Source organism: Mus musculus, chromosome 7, assembly GCF_000001635.26.
Source record: "Mus musculus strain C57BL/6J chromosome 7, GRCm38.p6 C57BL/6J".
Classification (NCBI taxonomy): domain Eukaryota; kingdom Metazoa; phylum Chordata; class Mammalia; order Rodentia; family Muridae; genus Mus; species Mus musculus.
The window spans coordinates 122739064-122765658 of NC_000073.6; the positions used below are offsets into that span (position 1 = coordinate 122739064).

Sequence of the window (26595 nt, forward strand, 5' to 3'; positions counted from 1 at the left end):
TCAACACTCTGCTTTTTTTTTTTTTTTTTTTTTTTTTTTGGTTTATCCCAGTACATACTTAGAAAAGATCAGATGAAACAAACCTTTTCATAAGTCATTTCAAGTTTAAGATGGAATTGGCAGCAAGCCCATCTTTGCCCTTCATTGTTTCCTGAGAAGGGAGTGTCTTCCCATGGCTACCCTGAGGACCACGTCTCTTGACCTGGCTGTAGGTATAGCCACCAGGGATGCTCAGATACTCCGTGTGTGCTACCATCATTAGGTAAGAGGCTCTGTGGGTGGATTTCATCCCCTACTCTTTAGACAATACAGATGTGTTCTAACACAAGCATTCCTATGGGCAAGGGCTTACTTTTGCCCTTTTAGCTCCTGAAGCATCAAAGAACATGACCTTTACTCTTCCTCATCTCTTAAGACAAAGCTATTGCAATGGGGATGTAATTGAAGACTTATATTGCTGAACCTAGAACTCTGATTTCTCCATAGCCTTAGCCTTGTGTTCTAAACTTGGCCTTGAGGGTCTGGAATTTAAGCACACTAGCTGGATTTGTGGCTGGGGTACTAACCAAGTTTCAGTTACTGCGTTGGTCCTGTTTGTGGACTGGACCAGGTTCTGGGCATGGAGCTTGGCTATGTAGTCTGGTGAGACACCTATCTTCATTCTGAACACGAGGTGTCTACCCAGAGCTTGCTTGCCACCATGACTGTCTATCAAGTTGTATGAAACTACAGCCATGTAAAGCCTGCCTGAGGCACATCAGTGTAGGTGCTGACAATCCAGTGGAAATAAATGTAAATGGTCCTGTCTGAAGATGAGTCAAAGACCTTGATGGCATCCTCTACTTCTGCTGGAGGGGAATCTGCTCTTGTGCCATGGTTTGGTTAGGAAATGTTGCCCAAAGACACCTGCACTGCGTTCCCCCATGCATGCAGCAGTGTTCCAAGATCCAGTGTCATCATAAGAGCTCTGATATTATTAGGAATTAGTCAACTGATGGATTCCTAGTTGTATGGACCCTTGGGTAGGTGGAAACTGTGGGAGGTGGAGCCCAGTTGTGCATAATAGTCTTGTGCATCTCATCTCATCTCTCTTCCTCTCTTCTCATCTACTTCCTGGCCATCTTTACACTGCCACACATTCCTTGTCTCCATACCATGGCCCACAGACAACAGAGCAATCTGACCACAGACCATCACCTCTGAAAGCATGAGCCAAGCAAATCTTTCCTCCCATAACATTGATTTTTCTCAGGACACTTGTCATAGCTGCAGCTTACCCTGACTCCTTCAAAACCACAAGCCTAGGAAGTTAAGACTTGGGTGACAGTCTTGCTTTCCCAGGCCTATCTGTTCTAGATCAAATAATTTCTTAACTTGAGACCACGAGCACCAGGGCTAAGTGGTCCAGACGTTGGCTGTGCAAGAGCGAGGACCTGAATTCAGATACCCACCCAGCACCCACATAAAAAGTCAATCAAGGAAGCACAGGCCTATCATCCCAGTGCTGGCAGAAGAGGAGGGGGTCAAAGATATGAGGACCCCTGGGGCTGACTAGCCAGCTATGTGCATGTACACCCATACACTCAAATACACACACACACACACACACACACACACACACACGCTGAAAAGCTACTTTCAAGACTTCTCTCTCCCCCTTCCAAAAAACAAAAGAACACAAACATAAAAACAAAACTCTATCTAGTCCCTGACCAAACTTGACAGAGCAGATGGTTCAGGCCAATCTCTCTAGAGGGTGACAAGCTCCTTAGGCTCCCTGCCTAAGTTAACTCCACACAGTACATGCATATGCATGCATGCACCCACACGCACAGCTCTGCATAAATCTCCATGCATCTCTATGAGGATGGAAGAAAATCCTGATTTCCTTTCTAGGCCCAAAATAAAGATAATGGTATTAGCAGCTGTTGTCCCCTCTAACCTATACACAGTGCCTGGTCCTGTGGATTAAGAGAATTTTACTAAGAGCTGAGTTCTCAGATTAATCAAATCTTAATTTTATGTCTTTTTCTCTGACTTGGAATGCATTTGTTGAATTAACACATACTTGCATAATTCCATGCACTAAGGACTGTTGTAAAGTGTTTGACAAGGACTAGAGATGCAGCTCAGTAAGGAGGATGCTCACTAGAATGCACAAGGCCTTAAGTTTGACTTCAGAATCACATAAACTAGGTATGGTGGTCCACACCTGCAATCTTAGCTCCTCCCCTAGACAGAAATATCAGGTGTTCATCTATCGGTAAGGCCATTCTTAGCTTGAGAATATTTGAGGCCAGCCTGGAATACATGAGATCTGTCTCAAAATTAAATGGATGAATCAAGTCCTTGGCAAATATTGACTTCACATTAAAGTTCTCCATAACTGGTAGTAACGTTCTCAGCTGATGTAGGGAGAAACTGAGATGGGACTAAGGTAACCTACATCTGGTGTATAGTAGAGGCTTACCTTATCCAAACCCAGCCATCCTGCCCTTGGCAGCCATACTTCTCACTTCCTCGTGTGACCTAGGGTAATGCTTGTTGGGCAAGGCTGTGAGAACATTCATCAGGTACCCCAGATGTTCTCTGGGGCACCGGGGAGTTACATGCACGTGGAAAATGGAGGTCAACTTTGGGGATCTTCTTCAGTCACCTTTCACTTTATTCTTTGGAATGGGATCTATTACTTTAAGTCACTGAGTCGGCTAAGCTGGTTGGACATGAGCCTAGGGTTCTTCCTGTCCGCCTCCTCAGCGCTGGGAATTCCAATCTTTTAATGAGGACTCTGGTGGTCAAACTCAGTCCCTCAGGAATGCACAGAAAGTACTTTGCTGGATTGACACAACAATCTATCCACCTCCAACTTCAATTTTTTTTTGAAATGTCCCCTAGTCAGAAGACTATCAAGACTTCAAAGGAAAAGATCAAACCTCATGGGATAGCTAGACTAAGGTGTTGGCGCCTATTGCTTGGTGCTATGACAAACTACCTGATAAAAAGCAAGCTAGGAAAGATTTACATTAACCTGAAGTTTTGAGGAAGGGAAGACATGGCAGCAGAAATGTGAGGTCCCTAGTCACATTGTAGTCACATTGTACCCACAGGCAAGAATACTTCTCTGTCTGTGACCTCAGCTCAAAAATGGTGCTGCCCAAGTTTAGGGTGGATCTTCCCAGCTCAGTTAACCCAATCTAGAAACTTCCTCGCAGACATGCCCACAGGCTTGTCTTCTAGGTGATTTTTGTCAAGTAGACAAACAATATGAGCCATTACAATGTCCTTAGTTGACCTGTGCTGCTATAACAAAGTACAATATACCATAGTGATTCTCAACCTTCCTAGTGCTGTGACCCTTTAATACCGTTCCTCATGCTGTGGTGACCCCCAACCATAAAATTTTTCGTTGTTACATAATAAATGCTACTGTTCTGAATCTTAATATAAATATCTATGTTTTCTGGTCTTAGGTGACCCCTTTGAAGGGGTCATTCGACTCCCAAAGGGGTTGTGACTCACTGGTTGAGAACTGCTGATAACCCAGGTGGCTTGTACAATAGACAGTTCTCGAAGTTCTGGATGGTTCCAGGCTGCTCAGGGCTGCTTTCTCATGGTTCTCTGCATGAGGCCCCTATATAAGGATGCTAATGCCACTCATGAAGGTTCCATTCTCCTGATGCCATCAGTCTCCTAAAACTCTGATTCCTCGTCACATCACTCTGGAGATGAAAATTTTGACATAGAAGTTTGGAGGAAACACAAACCTTCAGTCGACTGTGTAAGAGCATGTAACTAGTGAGTGTGTAAGCAAAGGCATCCGAGAGTGCTGGAGCTTGTGTTCCAAAGTATACACGTTGAAGAGGGAGCCACTGTTTCCTTCAGCCTGCAAGAACCTGACTTGTTTCTACAAATTCCAGATGAGTGTCTTATGCCTTCTTTATGACTATTGATGGCCATTTCCTAGGTTGAGACTGGGGTCATCTTGCTGGAATCTGAAAGAAAAGTCTCAGAATGGGGAGTCTGATCCCCATGTTGAATCCAAGTGATTTGAACAAATACTTTCTTTGGATATAGCTAACAAGATCTTTAGGATATAAAACCACAAATGCCTGACCTTCCAGGGCACTTCCCATACTAGAATGTTTGGGAGCCACCCCAGGTTCATGCACATCTTTTAGGACACCTCTACTGAGTGCTCCTAACCCTAAGGAAAAACTAGGTTTGACTACAATAGACATATGACCCAGCCTCCCAAGTATTTCAGAGATCCGAAATAGAGAAACCATTGGAAGGGCAGCTGATAGCCCAGTGAAGCTGACACAACGGTCCTTTGTCCATGCTGTCCTCCTTTCTCAAACTATGGAGTTCAGCATACCTCTCAGACTCTGCCTTCACAGTCCCTTAGCTGAAAGATGGTTTATGGATCTTCAGATAGCTGGCTTCTTCTCCATCTAGATCCAAGCTCAAATCCTGTTCTACCACCCTACCTAGAGCCGCCCCCACTAACTAGAAAACTACTATCATATCAAGGATGTGTAGAGTGGTAGAACACTTGCTTTGTGTGTACAAGACTGGGTTTGATTCCTAGCAACACACATGCACGCGCGCGCGTGCGTGCGTGTGTGTGTGTGTGTGTGTGTGTGTGTGTGTGTGAATTTTAGTTAGACATAAAAAAATAAATTATGTTATTTTCAAGTTTCAAGAATATGGATTGTTCTAGCTAGTTTTATGTCAAGCTGACACAAGCTAAGTCATCTGAAAGGAGTGAACACAATTGGGAAAATGCCTCCATAAGATCTGGCTGTAGGATATTTTCTTAATTAGTAATTGGTGGGAGAGGGACCAGCCAATGGTGGGTAATGCCATCATTGGGATGTTGGTCCTAGGTTGTATAAGAAAGCAGGCTGAGCAAGCCAGTAAGCAGTAAGCCAGTAAGGAGAACCCCTCCATGGCCTCTGCTTCCAAGTTCCTGCCCTGCCTTCTGTCAGTGATGAAGAGTGATATGGAGGTATAAGGCAAATAAACCCTTTCCTGCCCAGGTTGCTTTGGTCATGGTGTCCCATCATAGCTATAATAACCCTAAGACATGGACAGAACTGGAAATTACCATGTGAAGCAAAATAAACCAGACTCAGAAAGACAAATGGCACATGCTCTCTTTTGTCAGCATCTATACTTACTTGGGAGAAGAAAAGGGACCACTGGATGAAAAGAGGAGAAATGAGGAAGGGTAATAGTGTACTGTGACCAGTGTGTCTCAGCAGTAACCATCGTCCACTGCAATGAAAGACTTCTCTGATGGGAGCTGAACTCTGCACAGATCTTCGTGTAGAAGGATAAATGCCTATGCCTCAAAATACAGTCATTGGGCTCACTAAGTAACTGGTCTAGATTCTCAGCAAGGACCTCAGGTCTGAGAACAAGCATCCTCTTTGTCTTGACCACCAGGGAACCCCCAGAACCTCAAACCAATCTTGGTGGCCCAGTCCTCCTACACATCCCCTCCCCAGGTCCACCACTTCTCCCATCCTCCCTTACCCGTACACTCTAGGCCTGTTCTGCAGGGTAACCTCCACTGATCCCTAACACCTGCAGAGACTCTGAACTCCCAAACAAGTTTTCCTTCTTGGATTCTGTCGTCATAACACCACATTCCCTCTGCTTGAAGAAACCACCTCCTCTGATTAGCTTCTCATTAACCTTCAAGTCTCAACTTAGACATGATTTCACTCAGCATCCCTTTAACAGAAATCATCTTCCTGAGTTACCAGGGAGATAATTTTTGGTGTGTGTGAGGTTGTTTCCTCTGAATCCTCTCCACACTGTTTGAACTATATGTCACCTATGTTCTTTTAATTTAACAGAGCTTATCTAAATACGAGATAATAGGCTGCTTATCTCTAGGATGTTTTATGCATTAAAGAATTATTCTAATAAATTCTTAATATGAGTACCACAAGGACTTAATTATTATAGCTTTGTTTATGGCTTAATATCTTGTTTAAAAAATACCTTTCTGAGCCCTTCAGTTTATTCTAACCTTTTTTTTTTCCTGAGAAAATTGCTTTCAACCTCCCTCACAAACTAATTCTGTCACCTGGGGAATGCTGCCTTTATCCTATCTCCCCACATTGCTCATAGCTCAGTCCTTATGCTGAGTGGAGCACATGGAGTCCTGGGAACTAACAGAGATGGTCTCAAGCATTCTTCTCCTAGTCTTGATTTCAGGGGGACTGCTTCAGGGACCTGCCCTTCAAGAAGCATGGTGATGTGAGAACACACTCATTCTCCTAGGAAGGAAAGATGCCAGTGTCTCAGTCAAAGTCAAGCTACTAGAATAGTCTCTCCCCAGAATGAAACTTTAACCACCATAAAAATCAGTCTCTGCAATGAGACCTCAACAGCTCAAAGAATCACTCCCTTCCATTCCAAAATTCGTCCCAGGATCCTGTCACCCACTGAATCTCACACCCCAGGTTTCCCAGCTGCCTTAGTACCGGAGTCCCCTTACTTCTTGCCCTTAGCCACCTGGTCAGTCCCCAGACCAATGCCCAGGGTCCTCTTCTTGGTTCCCATCACCCTCTTTGCAGCATCTCTGCCTTGGCGCTTCAGCTTGAAGCTGAGCCACAGTGGTGTTCGAGTTTGTATCCTGACTTGATCCTTACAATCTGAATGCTTTCAATAGCTCTCTAGGTTCCATTTGTTTGCAGCATGTAGGTAAATCACACTCACCCTTTCCCTTCCTTTTTTAAAAGATGTATTAATAAATCTGTGCATGGTGATGCTACCAGAGCTGCTAAGAGTCAGAGCCTGGGCACAAGCAGTTATAACAAGCTAGGCTCAGACAGCTGTCCTCAATAGGTCATTAGAGAGAGAAATAATAATGTAGAGAAGATAAAGATCTATCCAGTGTGTATCCTGGAAGAGGGACAAAGGAAGGGGTCCACTGGTCTCCCTAGTCTGTCTCTGGGGTCCGGACAAGGTTTAAATGGAAGGTCAGAGATCTCCATATCTAAATGGTCCTGGCCAAAGCATGCTCCCTACCACCACTGACCTATCCTTGTGCCGCTCCAGTTTCTCCTGTCAGGTATTCTGACAAGTTGCCAGAACTGGATAAAGTCTCTTTAAGCTCCTCTTCCAGCTAGCACCAAAGCCAAGCCTTGCCTTCTCCCAGCAGGAGACTCCTGGGGAAATTCCATTTCCTTGGGGGTCCAGTCTGGTAACTAAAGGGAGGGGTACAAGCACCTCACCTTAAAATGCCTTTATTCTCGACAAGGGTTTTAAAAGCACATACCTGTAATTCTAGCATTCAGAAGTCTGAGGCAGGAGGGTCACAAGTTCAAAGCCACCCCGACTACATGGTAAAACAGATTCTCAAAAAAGTGTACTGATATGGAGAACTATTCTAAGAAAATGTACGTAGAGAAGAGTATATGATACCAGCCCTGCTAAATAATCTGGTATGGAGGCCCAGGAGGGGAAAAAAACACAGAAGAGATATAAAAATGTTAACTGGTAGTTATTTCTGGGAGCTAGCAATATGCTACGTATACGAACGGCAAGGTTCACTTTACGATAAGCGTTTGACTTGGGGTGCCAACAGCTCCATGCTCCGTGTGGAGTCTTCCTTGGGGGAATCCTTGACAGTCTTCCCTTTCAGGATGCTTTGCTATTACTAAAAATCACACCACAGTGTCACCACTCTGTCTCTTCTCATGCTAAAATATTTACCAAAACCAGGGATCCTCATTGGTCTGATGTACTGGGTTCTTTCCGTGTGCCAGGAACTGTACTAAATGTTTTATGTGTTTGCCTGATTGGAAGATGTGTGAGGAGGCTGCAGAGAGCAGCACCAGGTGCTGATGATACTGAGGCTGCACCAGGTCAACCTCAGGACAACTCCATCGCATCACCACCATCATCTCCCCAAGGCTAGAGCGGTAATTCACTGAGTACGACGACGACTAGTGAGTGATCAGTTTGAAACTGAGAAGTGACTCCAAAGAGAGGCCTCTTACTCACCGTGCTTCATTCACAGATAGCAGAATTATCCATCTGCAGAAACATGGGGTACCACCAAGCCAACTGGGGATTCTGAGCAACTGGTGAACTCATGCCCAGACTGAAAAACAGTGCTAATGTCTGGCTACATGGAAGGTTTGTTACACAGAGGTGACAATGAACTCCTTATTTTTAAAAAAGAAACCCTGAAAAATCTGATTTTCATGGTAAATACACTGAGTTTTAAATTGCGCTAAACATTTAACTTTTTAATAAAGCACAATAAGCAGTTAAAGATGCAGGTTAAAGAATACAAGTGAACCGAAATCACCAAGCAAAACAGTTTTTGACTCAAATTTCTTAAAGGCCTGCTGGGCCAGGCTGATGGGCCAGCAGGTGAGATCACCTTCTGCACTAGTCCAAGGACCCTCATTTGAACCCCTGATACACACAAAGGGCAGTGTGGCCACATGCCCCTGTGATCAGTGCTGAGGGGACAGCAGATTTAGGGGGGGATCACTGGGGCTTGCTGACCTCCCGCCTAGCTCCAGGTTCAGTGACAGCACACACACACACACACACACACACACACACACACACACACACACACACATCCTATACTCTGCAAAAGCCCAAATTCCTTTTTTAATTTCCACTTTTTCTATTAGAGAGCAGAATTTACTGGACCATGGAGAACTCAGACAGAAAGTAAATATTTCCTGCTGTACTGTGTGTCACAAATACTCATGTCTGCCCTACTACCACAAGAGCCAGCATGGGGACTGAAGACAAACAGGCATGGCTGTTTTTTCAGTAAAACTTTACTCACTGCATGTCATAAAAGAATATTTTTCTTTTGGTTTTTTTTTCTCAATCATCTAAATATGCAAGCACTATTCCTGGCTGATTAAACATAGAAAATCAGATCGCGGACCACTTTGGGCCTTTAGAAACTGGCTGCCAGGGCTAGAGACATGGTTCAGCAGTTCCAAGAATGGGCTGCTTTTCCAGAGGACCCAGATTCAATTCCCAGGATCCACAAGGTAGTTCACAACCATCAGTAACTCCTGTTCCAGGGGATGCTACATCCTCTTCTAGCCACTTCAGTCACCAGCTATATAAGTGATACACAGGCGTACATGTAGGCACAATACTATATGCATAAAACTAAAACAACAACAAGAACAAAATAATGAGCCCTGGCTGCCAGGGCTGGAAAGATCACTTAGTTGATACAGTGCTTGGTAAACAAACATAACGATCTAAGTTCGATCCCCAGGACACATATGAAAAAGCCAGGAGCAGTGATGTCACATGCTTGCAATGTAGGCACTAGGAAGTAGAGACGGGAGGATCCCAGGTGTTTGCTGCCTTGTCAGTTTACCCTGATCCTGAACCCCCAGCTCATAAGAAGCCCTGTCTCAAACAAAACTACAACACAACCGAAAGTGGGGGCAGGGCAAATGACTCAGGGGTTAAGAGCACAGACTGCTCTTAGAGAGTTTGGTTTCTCACTTCAAGCTGGACACAGCCACCTGTGCCTCCAGCCCCTACTGGATCCAAGACCTCTGGCTTCTGTGGGTACCTGCACTCATGTGCATATACCTACATATAAACACATGATTTTTATTAGATATTTTCTTCATTTACATTTCAAATGCTATCCCTTTTCCTAGTTTCTTCTCCAAAAATCCCCTATACCCTCCCCCATCCCCCTGCTTCCCAAACCACCCACTCCCATTTCCTGGCCCTGGCATTCTCCTGTACTGGGGCATAGAATCTTTGCAAGACCAAGGGCCTCTCCTCCCATTGATGGCCAACTAGGCTATCCTCTGCTACTTATGCAGCTAGAGTCCCACCATGTGTTTTCTTTGATTGGTGGTTTAACCCCAGGGAGTTCTGGGGGTACTGGTTAGTTCATATTTTTGTTTCTTCTATAGGGCTGCAGACCCTTTCAGCTCCTTGGTTACTTTCTCTAGCTCCTTTATTGGGGACCCTGTGTTCCATCCAATAGATGACTGTGAGCATCCACTTCTGTATTTGCCAGACACTGGCATAGCCTCACAGAGGACAGCTATATCAGGGTCCTGTTAGCAAAATCTTGTTGGCATATGCAATAGTATCTGAGTTAGGTGGTAGCTTATGGGATGGGTCCCCAGATGGGACAGTGTATGGATGGTCCTTCCTTCAGTCTCAGCTTCGAACTTTGTCTCTGTAACTCCTTCCATGGGCATTTTGTTCCCCCTTCTAAGAAGGATCGAAGTATCCACATTTTGGTCTTCCTTCTTGAGTTTCATGTGTTTTGCAAATTGTATCGTGGATATTCTAAGTTTCTGGTCTAATATCCACTTATCAGTGAGTGCATATCATGTATGTTCTTTTGTGATTGGGTTACCTCACTCAGGATGATAACCTCCAGATCCATCCATTTGCCTAAGAATTTCATAAATTCATTGTTTTTAATAGCTGGGTAGTACTCCATTGTGTAAATGTACCAATTTCTTTTTCCATTCCTCTGTTGAGGTACATCTGGGTTCTTTCCAGCTTCTGGCTATTAGAACTATTAGAACATAGAGCATGTGTCCTTATTACAAGTTGGAACATCTTCTGGGTATATGCCCAGGAGTGGTATTGCTGGATCTTCCGGAAGTACTATGTCCAATTTTCTGAGAAACAGCCAAACTGATTTCCAGAGTGGTTGTATAAGCTTGCAGTCCCACCAGCAATGGAGGGGTGTCCCTCTTTCTCCACATCCTCGCCAGCATCTGCTGTCACCTGAATTTTTGATCTTAGCCATTCTGACTGGTGTGAGGTGGAATCTCAGGGTTGTTTTGATTTGCATTTCCCTGATGATTAAGGATGTCGAACATTTTTTCAGGTGCTTCTCAGCCGTTTGGTATTCCTCAGTTGAGAATTTTTTTGTTTAGCTCTGTACCCCATTTTTAATAGGTTTATTTGGTTTTCTGTAGTCCAACTTCTTGAGTTCTTTATATATATTGGATATTAGTCCCCTATTGGATTTAGGATTGGTAAAGATCTTTTCCCAATCTGTTGGTGGCTTTTTTGTCTTATTAACAGTGTCCTTTGCCTTACAGAAGCTTTGCAATTTTATGAGGTCCCATTTGTCGATTCTTGATCTTACAGCACAAGCCATTGCTGTTTTCTGTTCAGAAATTTCCCCCCTGTTCCCATATCTTCAAGGCTCTTCCCCACATTCTCCTCCTAATCCCCCCAGTGATCTCCAATGGTCTGTTTTAGGAGAGCCTACATTGTCTCCCCCTGAATTTTTTCTTCCTGTGAAATGTTCTGTAGAATATATAAAGCAGATCACAGTGAGGTGAGGCCACTCTCTTCAAAGCCCCTTGCCCACTCTAGAAGCCTTTTGCCCTGCCATGTGGCCTTGGCCTGTTTCAGAGAAGAAGCACAAGAAAGGTGGGGAAAATAAGGTAAGCACCATTGCCATTGTTGATAGCAAGACATGGTCACAAAACTGTCACCAAGCCACCTGGGAAAGTATTGTGTTCCCACTTCTAAAACCACCGAAGAAATCAAAACTCATGACAGCCCTTAGAAGACTTTCAATTTTGGAATTCGTAAGACAGTACACCAGAGTGACCGTGTACTTGCCATGTCAATGTAAGGAAAGTTCCTGATCTTTAGGTTTTTTTGTCTGTAAACTAGATCACAAAAATGATTTGAGAGCTATAAAGTATAAATCGTATGAGATGCTTAAAGTGGTCCATAGCCTGAATGCCCAGCAAGGCCCTAGGATCTACCCTCACGCTAGTACTGAAGTGACAGACACACGATGCCGTACCTGATTTTTCTGTAGGTGTGACAGACTTAAGCTCAGGTCTCTGCACTTGTGCACGAAACACTTTACCTGTTGAGCCATCTCCCTAGCTCCAGTGTCAGTTCACTACCCATTGGTGGCGCATGCCTTTAATCCCAGCACTTGGGAGGCAGAGGCAGGCGGATTTCTGAGTTCGAGGCCAGCCTGGTCTACAAAGTGAGTTCCAGGACAGCAAAGGCTACACAGAGAAACCCTGTCTCGAAAAAGAAAATGCTTGGGATATGTTTCTTTTGGCTCTCAGTTTCGAAGGCTCCAGGCTGCCATCAGCTGAACCCACTACTCTTAAGTAAGGGTGCAGCGAGGCATGGTGATGGCAGAGCAGGCTACTCTTTTGACAGTACAGCCAATTGCTACAAACAAGAAGGAGAAAAAGAGGGATGAGGCTGAGGGCAAGATACAGCCTTTGGGCATGAAACTTTCCAGAACCCACTTCCTCCAACTCTCCTCCTTCTCTTATGGTGTCCAGAGCCTCTGTGCAGTCTGTTGCTCTACAATCCATCAGATCCTCTAATAAACTTAGAGCTCCCATGACTCAATCACCCTGAAGAACGTGAGCTGCATGGGTCTTTCGTTAAGATATAACACATCCGACAAATGTAAATGTGAGAGCAAAGCTCTGATACAATTGAGGAAAATTAATATCTTTTTTCAAAATGAGAAGAGAAGATATGATCTCTCTTCTTCCGAGAATTTCCTTGTGTTCTCTCCCCTGGATCCTTTTCTGGATTCGGAGTCTATACTTTGCCTGGTGAGCAAAGAATCAGAACCGAAGAGGCGGTCTACATATCTCATCGCAGTTACTGTAAAATGCTGCTGGCTTGGAGCCTACTCACAGTAGTGAGCAGTAAGGAGTTAAATAGATAGCGCTCTTAGCATTGTAAGATAATCATAGGAGCAAGAATATTAGACATAGCAGTGATGGGCATTCAGAGTCTGATGATGAAGCCTCAGGCTTTGAAGCCTCACACGCTAGGATGCCTCTGTGATCCTTGGTGCCTCATCAGAAATGTCAATAGTAACAGCCTTGCCTCCCGGGTGGTGGGGTCATCCATGTGCCTGGCTCATTGGAAACACCTTTATTTTAGTGTGTATATTCAGGGGTATAAGTTGGTAAGTGTGTATATATGTGTGCACACCTTTATGTGTATGGAGGCCATTGTGTCTTCTTCAAGTGTTTCTTCATTTCTCTTCCTTCCTTCCCTCCTTCCTTCCTTCCTTCCTTCCTTCCTCTCTTTCTTTCTTTCTTTCTTTCTTTCTTTCTTTCTTTCTTTCTTTCTTTCTTTCTAAGCACATAGTATTTGAGTGTAGCTTCAGCTGTCCTGGACTGAAACTTAAAATATAGACCAAGTTGGCCTCAAATTCACAGAGATCTGCCTGTCTTCAGTTTTGGAGTGCTGAAATTAAAGGCATGGAACATCACGCCCAGCCATCTTTGTTTTTTAACTCGTGTGTGTGTGTGTGTGTGTGTGTGTGTGTGTGTGTGTGTGTGTGTGTGTGACTCACATACCACAGAGCATGCATGGAGGGGTCAGAGGACAACTTTGTGAAATCTGTTCTTTCCTTCCACCTTTTTGTGGGTTCTGAAAATCAAATGCAGATCATCAAAATTGAGTGGTTTAACCCACTGTGTCTGTCCGTCAGCCCTCCACCTTATGTTTTGGGACAGGGTCTCTCACTAAACTAAGAGTTCACCAATTCAGCTGGACTGTCTGCTCAGGCGGTCTCAGGAATCCTCCTGTCTCTACCTGCCCAGCCCTCTCATTATAGGCAGCCATCAGCATCACCATACTCGGATTTTTATGTGGATAGTGGAGATCTGAGCTCAAATCCTCACGCTTAGCAGCAAGGGCTTTACCCATGAAGCCTTCTTTCCACCCCAGAAATACTTAATAAGCAGCAGCTATTATGGTTATGTACCCAAGCTTCATAAGAAGTACATGTACATATATATTTCATAGATGGCCTTTCCTCATCTTACAATGACCTCTCTGACAAGCAAGCCTGGCTCTGCCTGATTATCCCCCTTCCTGCTTTGCTCTGCACGGTTCTGTGCCCCACCTCCCTGCCTCTGTCTTTGCAGACAGGAAAGAGGAAACACAGGCATAGTTCCTTGCTGTGCTGTGAGACATTCTGAATACTGTTTGTCATTTATAAGAACTGACAGAGTCATTAGCTGCCCCAGAGATTGGTTAATTGGCTAGTTAATAAACACCCACAATGATTAACAAACACACACAATGAGTTGAGTCAAGTTTATGCTGGAGAAAGAAAGAAAGCAAAATGCTGATGGCTTCTCTGTGGATCTGAATGACCCACACTGGCAGGGGATGGGGGTGGGTCATGAGGGAATAGAGGACTGGAGGGGGCTATGGTCAGGATTGGCAGGCTGGAGACAAGAGAATACTCCCCAATGCCCAGAGTGGAATGTTGGCTCCTTGTTCACCTGAGTGACTGCAAGTGAAACTCTCATTTATTCATCTGTCCAATGAGAAGATATTTATTTATCTGTCAAATGGGAAGATAAATCAAACACTTCACCAAGGGCAGGCTAGGCGGAGACCCTCACACTAAGCTCTTGTGTTGCCTGGTTCTAAGATAGCAATGGCATGAGATGTCTGAAAAGCACGGTTATTTCAGTCTTAGTTTTTATCCTATCGATTTATTAGCTGTTATCTCAGCTGATAATCACTCAGCTCTGGATCACTCCAACAAATACTAGAGACAAACGTGTGCGTGTGTGTGTGCGTGTGTGTGTGTGTGTGTGTGTGCATGTGCGTGTGTAGACCTTAAGCATACTAAACAAGTGCTCTACCACTGAGCTGTCTCCCTCACCTTACTTTTGAAGGGAAGTCTTGCTCAGTTTCCCAAGTTGGCCTTGAACTTGCCATGTATTCCAGACAGGTCTTGAACCCTCGTCCCTACTGTTTCCACCCTACCCCACCTCAGTTGTTTATCTCAATGCCTGGCAAAAATCAACTCTTAAGGAAAAGAAATGATTGGTGGACATTGAGTCTGAGGTATCAGGCCATAGTTAGTTGGCTCTGCTGTTTGGGGATTTGGGTGAGACAGAACATGAGTGGTTCATGTTGGGTACGACATGGGAGGAGAGTGCTGCTTTCTTCATGGTGACTAGGAAACAGAGAGAAAAGGGCCCAGCTCCTAAAATTCCCTTCTAAGGCATGCACCAAATGACCTAACTTCCTCCCTCTGGGCTCAAAAGTTCTAACCCCTCCTACCAATGGCAGAGGGGTGTGTGTGTGTGTGTGTGTGTGTGTCTGTCTGTCTGTCTGTCTGTCTGTCTGTCTGTTGTCTGCATGTGTGCTGGAAATTAGCATGCTAGGAACACACACTACCACTGAACTCTAGTCCCAGCCCCAGGTCTATCTTTTAATGCTTGGGTCTCCCAAGGACACTCACAATCCAAACTACAGCAACTAGTCTCTTTTCTGCACCCTACATGAATCAGCTGTTGGGCCTCTATGCACAGCTGCTGATGAGCAGGGAAGTATACACAACATGGAGTTGCAGACCCAGCATGGGTCCCAGTAACACTGTCCCCTTGGCTCAGGGTCCTGTCTGTTTTCACAGGAGCTTTCCGAGGCGTGTGCAAGAAAATCGATCACTTCCCAGAAGATGCAGACTATGAACAGGATACAGCAGAATATCTTCTACGTAAGTTCCCCTACCTCCCCAGTCTCCCATGGAGGAAGGAGAGGGTCCGCTGCCATCACCCACTTACCTATGAGTGTCAGGCTCCTCATTATCCACCTCAAAGTATAGACATACATTCCCAAGGCTCTGATGTTGAAGTTTCTTTCATTTCAATGAGCTAGAAATAGAAAAGAAAAAAACGAATTGAAAGGTTCTTTTTTGTCTCCTCAGAAGAAAATCTAAGGAATTTTCTTCCACTCGGTGCAGTTTTCACCTCTCCCAGCGGGTGATGTGAGGCGCTAATGGCAAAGTGCTAATGGGTGAGGTGCTAATGGGTGATGTGCTAATGGGTGGGGTCCCCAAGGGCAAGATAAATACAAACCAAAGTTCACCTCTCCTTTGACATCTCTGCCATTCCAATTCTACTGGGACAGGGACAGTGACTCTATAGGAGTTTTCCATGAGAACCAGTGCAGTTTGGGGCTGGAATGTGACAGGCCAAGCTTTGACCCTGTTGGACTTCCTCCTCCTTGACATGTTGGTCCTAAGACAAGATAGTTCACTATCTTAACTTTCTTCATCTGTTTTGGAATGGAAATTATCGTGTCAACAATCTGACAAGGTCACAAAAAAATACATATGAGAATGTGCAGTACATTAGCCCTGGACCAAACATGAGGTGGTGTACATGTCAGCTCTGTCTTGCCACACAGGATTACAGAAGCAGAGTCAGATATAGATGGGCCTTACACTGGTCCAGGCACAGCAGCTTAGTTTAGGATGCCTGTGACACCTCATTAAGAACAAGTATCAAGTTCAAGCAGTAGGGAAATCCCAATGAATTACTTAATTTGCTATTTAGGAATGCTAGGATTAAGGGGATTTTTTAAATACTGAGGTTATAAATTAAACTTCCAAGAAATTGTCTTATTTAGGTTTTGTGACTCAGAGGTCAAGTATCTTGGGGCCAAAGTGGATAGAATATAGGCTTACAGTCAATCCAGGGATGGAGGCATAGGGGGCGGCGGGGCTGGAAGATAGGAAGAAAGGAAGAAGAAGGCAAGCAAGGGGTGGGCTGGAGGGAGGAAGGGAGATAGGGAAGGAAGGAGGGAGGGAGGGATGGAAGGAGAGAGGAAGGAAGAGAGGGGAAAAAGGAAGGAGGGAGGGAGGGAGGGAAGGAGAGAGGAAGGAAGAGAGGGGAGAAAGGAAGGAGCGAGGCAGGTGGAGTGTGGGGGATGGCACCTGAACAGGACTCCCTCAAAAAACAGTGGCTTTGAAGTCAATACCAGTGGGATTTTCCCAGAATCCTTATTGTTTATCTTTGTTTTTCTTTCCTGCTTGGACGAAATGGTTTTATACCTGCCCTATTGGAGACTAAGCAGAACCATGGCTTTCAAGCCACAGCCCACAAAACCAATTTTAAATTCTTTGGAGAGCTTGATTGTTTTTCTGACCATTTCCTCTCTCCTTCTGGGGAGGGAGAGTCCTCTTCTCCTTCATTCCCCCACCCCCTCACCACCCAACAGCAGCTTCACCAACAGCCACAGAATCCGGAGTTTAAGCATGGGCCTTTGCAAGTACACGGTTTTCTTGCCAAGAATTTTAGAATCTTGGTCTCAGTCTCTTCTGTTCATTTCTGTGATGAAGTATCCTGATTCAAAAGCAACTTAGGCACCAAGGGTTTATTTTAGCTCACAGTTCAATTGACAGCTCCCCATCACAGGGAGGTGAAGGCAACTGGTCACATGACCTCCATAATCAGGACTAAGAGGGAGATGAACAGATGCTGCTGCCCAGCCTCCCTTCTCCATTTCTGCTCTTAGACTTTGAGTGCAGGCTGCTGTTTAAAGCCCTGCATCTTAGTCCCATCCCCATCTGCTGACACAATGGAGTATTGCCTGTGGAATTCATGTAGAAGAAAAGCGTCTTTGTTTGACAGTTTGGGAAAGCCCGTGAGCATGGTGCGCAGCCATGGGCATGGGCTATCTTGCTGCATAATAATGTAGCAGAGGACATCACACAGAGAGATGAAGCAAGTCTATCATCTCCAATTTCCTCCCTCTCCTTAAAGCCAGCAATGGCTACATCAAAGCCCCACCCTCTGAAGTCATCTAATTCCAGTTACCTCCCAAGGACTCTACTATAAATGCCATGAGCAGATTTCTAGACTAAAGTCTCCAGTACAAGAATTTTGAGGGCCATAATTAACTCATGACATCATAGAAGGCTAATTAATATGGCCTAAGTTATATCAACTGAAGATATCCCATAATATGAAGGGCAGCAAAGTCCTACTCTGGCCAATGATGAAACTACACTCAAATCATCTTACCTCTGACTCTCAAGACTTGAACTCAGCCCCTGAGAGTTCAGGTAGCGGATGTGAAAAAGGGAGATGGCTGTGGCCAGGGTTTCTAGAACCTACTTAAATCTTGCTTGTGGGCAGAGAGAGGGCTGACCACCAACAGGGGTACCAAGTTGCTACTGAGCCATGGTGGAAACAGCCTCACCACGCTTTAGAGAAGAAAATTGACAAGCTTTTTACTATGCTGCAGGTAAAACAGGTAAAACAGGAAGAACAATTGCCTGCATAAGATGCTGGGCTGCTTGGGACAGGGATGGGGTCTTCTTTTTTGGAGCTGGCCTCATTCATTTGAATAGGAACAGGGTAAGAAACTACTATCACCCAATCCTGTCCTGCATCCTCCATCATGCATATGAAGGCAAATCTGATTGGTTGATGTACAATTCTAGATTGAGATAGCTTACAGGAGTCAATGCAGTTAGCAGTTCATTACCCACCATTCTGTCAGAAGAAGCTCAGTTTCCTGTCTTAGGGATGCTTTCTGGACCAAGTTGGCTTTGAAAACCTGCTCCATTTCTGGTCTCAGTTATAGTCCTTCTTCTACACATAGCAAACTCACATGCTTCAGATACATCTTTGGGGTATGTGTGTGCGGTGGGGCATCACTTGTAACCAGCAACAAACAAGTTCTATGTCACTGAGCTGTCTCCACGCCCTCACCTTTTCCCTTTTCTCTCTTTTCTTTCTCTTCCTTCCTTCCTTCCTTCCTTCCTTCCTTCCTTTCTTTCTTTCTTTCTTTCTTTCTTTCTTTCTTTCTTTCTTTCTTTCTTTCTTTCTTTCTTTCTTTCTTTCAACAGGATCTCATTAGTTTACCCTGGCTGGCCTTGAAGTAACCTTGTATCTCAATCAGGAACTTGTGTTCCTCCTGCTTCAGCCTCCTTGCTAGAATGCATAACAAGCCTGTGCTACCAGGCCAGTCCAAATATACACTTTTATAATCAACCTTACCACTTCTAATGTCCTTGGGGCATATTTCAAAGGTTAATCTTTTTTTAATTAAAAAAATTCTTTTAATCAAATAAACTCATTACACTGAATATTCAAGCAAACCCTGCCAACTCACAATGCAAATGGTCTCTTTAAAGGTTGATTCACAGACAGGCAAAATGGCTCAGATGCTGACTCCCACCCCCTAACACAGCTCCTCATGTTATAGTGCCCCCCACCATAAAACTATTTTGTTGCTACTTCATAACTGTGATTTTGCTAGTGTTACAAATTGCAATGTAAATATCTGATATGCAGGGAGGGTCTCCACCCACAGCTAGAGAACCCCTGGCTCCTCGATTAAAGGTGCCTGCTTCTAAGGCTGACACCATGAGTTCCATCCCAGAACACATGCTGGAAGGAGAGAACTGCCTTTTACAAAGTACACTCTGACCTCCAAACACACACAATTTGGGGGGTGGGGGGTGGGCCAAGAGTCCATTTGAAAACCCACACATCAAACATGGAATTTTGGGGGAATTATTTGATGAATTGCTCCCAAGGCTGGACCCCCTAAGCTACACCCTACACTCCAGATGTGCCAGCCAGCTCACCTGTATTCACAGGCTACCTGAGGACCAAAATTACTGCGAGCATCCTCTCTACTTCCTGAGAGTCTTGAGGTGAAGGGGAACCCTCCCCCACTGCACCTTCTGAGGCTTTACTGGAATGAAGCAGCAATAAGCACACTCGACTGAGGAAGAGGTTTACAAATGTGTGAATGTGGGGGGAAGAGGGAGCAAATCACATCACGTTTGAAGGTCACCAGAGCAGGACTGAGAATCTAATATGACTCGGGAACCTATAGACTCCTTTCTTCCATAGGGAAAGGAGAGAATGGTGAAAGCACATAGCTCAACTCAAACCCTCATGGGCCTATTAAACAGGCAATGGCCTGTGACAAACTCTGACACCCCGGACACACATGGCTTGTAAGTGATTCTCTGTGGAATGGAAGTAGAAGCAGCCATGGGTGACAAACAGAAGTCTGTCCAGGTGTGTTAGCAGACTGCACTCATCCTGTGAAATGAGTTCAGATAATAAAGACTCAGGGAAGGGACTAGAGCCACTGCTGCCTCTGAGGTGGGGCCAGTCTTAGGGCAGATAAGAGAATTTCACAGAAAAGTTCTACTTGCACTTGAAGCCAAGGCATGAAGCTGGGATACTGAGGATGACCAAGGTCAGAAGGACCTTGACACTGAGCCTGCTTTTTGAAAGCTTTTTCATTTACTTTAAATCAAATTACTCAGCATGTCAAAACAAAACAAAAAACAAAACCCCACTGTATTTTCAGGTTCTCATTTTCTGAGCCCCCCAGCACAATCCAGGGCAGTACCAAAGACAGCCAGGGCAGGCCACAGCTCAGAGGAGACTGATCTAATCTGGTTTTTCTAGGGCCCAGGATCCCTTCTCCCATGTCTCTTTTCTCTCAACCAGTTTTTCTGGCAGTTTGAAATCCCTCCTAAAATGTCACCATGGGAGCAGAGGGATGGGAAGGACACAGATAGCCAGGACCACAAACTGCCCAGGCCTGTAGTCTGTCTCTTGCAGAGGGCCTGAGTTCAATTCCCTGCAACCACATAGTGGCTCACAGCCATCTGTAATGGGATCTGATGCCCTCTTCTGGTGTGTTTGACGACAGCTACAGTGTACTCACATACATTAAATAAATAAATAAATCTTTAAAAGAAGAAGATGAAGAAGAAGAAGGAGAAGGAGGAGGAGGAGGAGGAGGAGGAGGAGGAGGAGGAGGAGGAGGAGAAGAAGAAGAAGAAGAAGAAGAAGAAGAAGAAGAAGAAGAAGAAGAAGAAGAAGAAGAAGAAGAAGACGACGACGACGACGACGACAACAGCTGGAGACAAATACAGGCGAGCTCATGTCTTCTGTCTTAGAACCCACTCCACTGTGCCCTGCCCCTTCTGCTTGTTACCACCCCCAAGCACACAACCAACCCAAACTGCTCACATTGTCTTAGAAAGGGTTTTTTTCCTTTTAGCAAAGTGGTTGGAGCTAAGTCACGTGACTGCGAGTGCCATGACCGGAGCTCGGAACCTCTGGTGGACAAAATGAGCTACACCCTTGCCAGTCCTGCCCCTATTCTGCTCCTCTGGTGGGCCACAGTAAGGCACCATTTGCTCCACGCTGAGAGTAAACTCAATCTTCTCCCCATCGACTAATACTTCCACATAGAAAACATTTGAATTCAATCCCTTCCATGGTCCCCGGCACTAGTCCAAGCCACGCCCACTCTCACCTGGACCCCTGAAGTCCTGTCAATCACTCAGGGCCTAACCCTAGAGAAAGTCCTCATCACTGCACTGCTGTCATCACCTTGAAATTTTAATATTGCAACGGGACACGTCATATTTTTCCTTTGCACAAGGCCCTGCAGACTATGTGGCTGGCCCTTCTAGTGGTTTCTACTATAGCATAAGACCCATGAGTGTGGGCCCTGTGGCTTTTTTAATATATGGATGAGCACAGAATCCGTTCAGGTTCTTTATCCAGGCCTGACCATGATGCAACTGGAACAAAGCTTGCCTGTTACTGGATATTTAAGCTTTATTGGGAGGGCCAGGGGCCAGAGCAGACTGTGGGAACCATCTTAGCCCTGCCATCACACTTCTTCTCAAGCCAGCACCGTTACTGAGAATGAGGCAGTCTATCAGCAGCACCCAAGCCTGTCCCTCTGGTAGGTGCTCCCGCGGTTATCTTTCTGGACATCTGGACCTAGGCACTCACCAGTCAACTCTTTGTACTCCTCCAGGTGCTGCCTGCGCAGAAGAGTTAGAACAAGCAAGCCATTAATAATGCATGTATGCAGATTAGCTCAGAACAAGCCAACCATTAGCTGTACAAAGGTGCTTGCTCCTTTCTGTACCGTGAAATACAGTCTGCCCCCAAACTGCCCTCCCATCCCCCACCAAAGTCAGAAAATACAGCCAGTCCCTGGCATAGGGCATTTCATCTTGGGATTTGCAAACCCTACAGTGGTTTTGAAAGCCACGCATGCTCAGCTAAGCTTCATTTCACATTTCCAATTTGAGTCTATCCCTAACCCACCAATATGTGAAATAATTCTCTCATGATGTACAGCAGCAGTCAACTAGGTTCCCAGATAGCCTTTCAGCTGAAGGGAGATGACCACACTCTGTGTACTGTACCACTGTGAGGTTCTCCCCAACCAGGTAGAAAATGACTCCTGGATCTACTGCCTGCTGCATCTATTGCACTTCCAGTGTCCTAAGGTCCATCAGGGCGCAACCCATTAGAAGCTGAGGTCATGTATGTTCTTGTTCTGTCTAGTCATACTGACTTCTACCATGGAGCCTTCAGACCTCTCCAGGATCCAGGAAGCCCCCAGCTTCACAGCAGGGCACCCAGGGGGTCCCCCAAGGACAGTGCTGTGCCTTTTATGGTCCTTAAATGTTTTTGCTGTGGTTTCGCTAGCACCTGGTGGGGTGCCTGGCATCTAGTAGGTGCCTAATAAATACATAAATTCATCTAATCATTCTGTGACTAAATGGGTTTTGAATGGGTATTGCCAGGCTCTTTACTATGCAAATACAGGTGTTTAAGATTCTGCATCTTGATGAGCTGCAAATGGGCTGACAGGAATCCCTGCATTCAAGACTGCCTATATAATTTGCAGGTCCAGATGTAAAATGAAGATCCTGGGTTCCAGGCTCAGAATACAGACCCAAAATCAACCCTCCCTCCCCTATCACGGTCAGGTTTGGGTTGTCACTGTTTGGCGTTAATTATTTAACATTGCCCTCTGTTGTGCACGGGGGGGGGGGGGGGGGGCCAGGAGTAACTGAAACACTGAAACAGCATGCAAGGACCTCGAGCTTGCAACTAAGTCTGACTCTCCCTGTGTTTACTCCCAGGTCCTCGTCAGAAATGAAGGGTGACCTGGTTAGTAGACTGAGGCAGAACATCCCATCCCAGGAAGTCTGGAAGTGGGGAGTTAAGAGGATGCCAGCTAGCCGAAAGTGGGTCCCCAGTGACTCCAAGCTCCAAGTCCCTAGACAGAGTTTACAATGCACATGACTGGTAGGATTGCTTAGACTTTCAAGAGGCTGTCGGGTACTGGGCCTCCAGATCACGGGCCCCTGGGTGGGCGGTGCTGGTCCCACACCTCTATGGGATACTTCTCTCCAGCTCTGCACTGTTTGGTTCACAAACACTACGCGACCGCAGCAGGTGAGTCCCAGGGCTGGCTGGAGTGTAGATGGAAGCTTCTCTCCTTCTCTCCACAGGAGCTGTGAGGGCCTCCAGCGTCTTTCCCATCCTCAGCGTCACTCTGCTGTTTTTCGGGGGACTCTGCGTGGCTGCCAGCGAGTTCCACCGCAGCAGGCACAGTGTGATCCTCAGCGCTGGCATCTTCTTCGTCTCTGCAGGTGAGTGTCTTGCCTTGAGATATAACTGGACAACAAACCAAAGCCAGAGCCACACTGATGGTGAATGATCAACCTGTGTGCAGCTGAGGATTCTGTTAGCCAATAAGAGACCCAGACTCTAGACAAGGCTGCTGCAAAGGCAATACAAGGAGGAGACACGATGTCAGAGTCTATGAGACAAAGAGGCAAGGACACCGATTAACCAAAGAGCAGCCAAGACTATGGAAGCTGAGTCACCATTCCAGGCCAGCCTGGGCTACATAGTGAAACCCTAAAAAAAGGAGGGAAGGAGGGAAGAAGGAGGGGACAAGAGAAAAAAAGAGAGGAGAGAAGAGGGAGAGAAGAAGGAGAGAAGAGATACAGGAATGGAGAAGGGTTGAGGAGAGCTTTGAGATGCTTGCTTGCCGGGCAATTGCTGTTCGCAATCTTACAGGTTTTCAAGTCCCCATATCCTCCCAAGCATCTCTGGAGAGCCTCAGATGTCCATTGGGAAGACCTAGTCCTCCATCCACACCAGCTGAGCAGGCAGAAGAGCAGGGTGAACAGGAATTGAGAGACTATTGTCTTCGTTTGGGTTTTATTGCTGTGAAGAGATACCATGACCAAGACAACTCTTATAAAGGCAAACATTTAATTGGAGCTTGCTTACATTTTCTAAGGTTCAGTCAACTATAGTCATGTCAGGAAGTATGGCATCATGCAGGCAGACTTGGTGCTGGAGGAGCTGAGAGTTCATCTTGATCCAAAGGCAGCCAGGGGGAGGTTCTCTTCTGAAGGCAGCCAGGAGGGGGGTCTCTTCCACACTGGATGACCCACCTACACAGTGACACACTTCTTCCAACAAGGCCACACCTTCTAATAGTTCCACTTCTCATGGACCAAGCATATTCAAACACAACTACCTTCAGAAATGTGTCCTATTTCACTACCTTCTCTCCCCCAAACACCACCCCTCCTCCTCCGGTATCCTCATCTGCCTCTCATTCTTCTGGGTTTCCACACTTCCTTTCATGTCTTTGTCATCCCTTCCCATCCCTCCCTGCTCCAGGCACATCAATATCAACAGGATGAAAGTCTTTAGAGAAGCAGAGAACAAGAAAAGTTGACTCCTCACTTTTCTCATTGTTGCAACAAAGTATCTGACAAAAGCTGCCTAGGGGAGAAAGGTTTTCTTTTGGCTCACAGTTTAAGAGTACAGTCTGTCATGGTGAAGAAAGAAGCAGGAACATAAGGCAGCTGGATCCATTGCCCACAGTCAGGAAACAGAGAGAGATGAGCAGATGTTCAGCTTGCATGTTTACTTTCTTCATTTTATTCAATCCAGGACCCCAGATCACAGGAGGATGCCATCCACATTTAGAGTGGCTCTTCCTACCTTAATCAATACAGCCTCAAGTGTCCCTCACAGATAATGCTCAGGCCCTTTTCCTCTTAGAAGATTCTAGATACTATCAAGTTGACAGTGCTTATTAACCACCATAGCAGGGGAGAGGAAGACAGCTTTGGTGGTGACCATCAGAATACTATTCAGTGGTCCTCTTTTACCCACAGGGATGCTTTCCAAGGACCATAGTGGATCCTCATACCAAAGAGGAGTACCAAATCCTCTACATACTATATCCACTCTGTAAACATACACACATGAAAGTATACTGTATACCTTACATACAGTAAGAACTTAATAAATATTAAAAATAGAAGAAGAATAATAAACTGTAACAAGGCTATCTAAAGCATACAAACTGCTTCTTTCTGGGATTTCCTTGCATTATTTCCAGGCCAAAGTTGGCTGTAAATAAGTGACATTTTGAAATTTGAGTTCTTGTTCCACCTGTGTGGCCTTAGGAACTATTCCCAGCCTGCTGGTGCCCTGGCTTCCTCACCTCCAACACAGCAAAGAGCAATGGTTCCCATTCCACAGAGCTGCTGGAAGGACACTGGATGTGCAAGTTACAATGTTGAAAAGCAGCAACAAGACATTGTCAAGCATGACCCCAGCATCCCGGTCCCCTGTAAGGCCTTGCACAGGTTTTCCCCTACAGTTTCCCCTTCTACAGAGTGAGCTGGACAGACAGAATCCCACTCTCACCCTCAGAGAGCCCATTCAAGTTACAGACCAGGGAGAAAGTCCTGTCCTTATTCAGGAGACAGGTCAGCTGGAGGTAGCTATGGCTTCTGACCATGCTCTGTGGTGACAGGCGTTAACTAGAAAACCCAGAGGCCTAGCTGCTTTTGAGGAATGTTCCTCCCGCTGGTAGCCCTGTCCTCGCTCTGGCTGACCAACCAGGAGAATCTGCACCAGTGTTGTGCTGATGTGACAGTTTACTAAGAACAAGATAAGATCATTATTTTGTCCCCCCAGGGGATTGTTAGGGGAAAGTGTCATCAGCTACTTTCTTTGCATGGGAGTATTGCGAGGGATGACAGGTGGGTTAGATGCAGCGGACTATGAGAGCCCTGAGGGAATACTTGTCTAGGATTAGAGCCCCTCCCCCTCCCTCTAGAGCCCCAAGAGCCTCAAATTTTCCACCTATAAAATGACAGTATTGGAAGACCCCATCCTCCTCAAGGCCCTGTATGTGCTAAAATGTATAGCTTTTATTGTGCACTTCCTGTGTCCCGGGCCTGATAACAAGGTACAAATGCATGCGCTCTGAAGCCAGGCTACCCAGTGCTAATCTCCCCTCTTCTATATCCTCACTGTACAGCAGCAGGCAAGTTACTAAACTGCGTTGTGTCTCAGTTTCCCCTCCTAAAAGGCCCAGGCCATAATGACCCTGCCTCTGGAGGCTGTTTAAAGGATTAGATGAATCTGCACCCATAACTGAATTCAAAACTGTGGCTAGCACCCAGTGTGGCTCAACATAAAGTAACTGTTATGTGCTTTGTGTGTTTAATGTGTACATCAATTCTACTCATTCATTCACTTACTCATTCGTTCAACAAACACTCCTCGTTGTTCTTGCTTCGGGTCAAGCTCTGGTATAGAAGCTGGAGCAATCATAATGAGCAAGTGTCTTGTCCCTAAGACCCTCATTACTGAAATCTCAACCCACCACGGCTAAGAGTCTTGGGTTCAAATTCTGCTTTGATCATTTCCTAACTTGTGTGGACATGGAAACTTGCTAATCCATCCATGTTATTCCTCCATCTATAGAAGGGAATACACTGAACTGGCGAAGGGAAGACTCATAGCTAGGAGCAGGTAGCTGAATGGCACTGCACTTGCCTAGCATGCTCGATGCCTTGGGTACCATCACCAGCACCATAAAATAAATAAGACAAGTCACTCAAGATGCTACCCAGTGTCTGGCTTATGACAAATGCCCCACGAA

The 26595-nt window shown here is 45.5% G+C and overlaps 1 protein-coding gene across 1 annotated transcript in view; it reads left to right on the plus strand.

Moving 5' to 3' along the window:
- Positions 1-26595, plus strand: part of Cacng3 (calcium channel, voltage-dependent, gamma subunit 3) — a 97650-nt gene that overhangs the window by 67320 nt on the left and 3735 nt on the right. Inside the window, exons 2-3 of the mRNA NM_019430.2 lie at positions 15443-15526; positions 23120-23260. Of these exons, the coding sequence (NP_062303.2) occupies positions 15443-15526; positions 23120-23260 (225 nt within the window). The remainder of the gene's footprint in view (positions 1-15442; positions 15527-23119; positions 23261-26595) is intronic.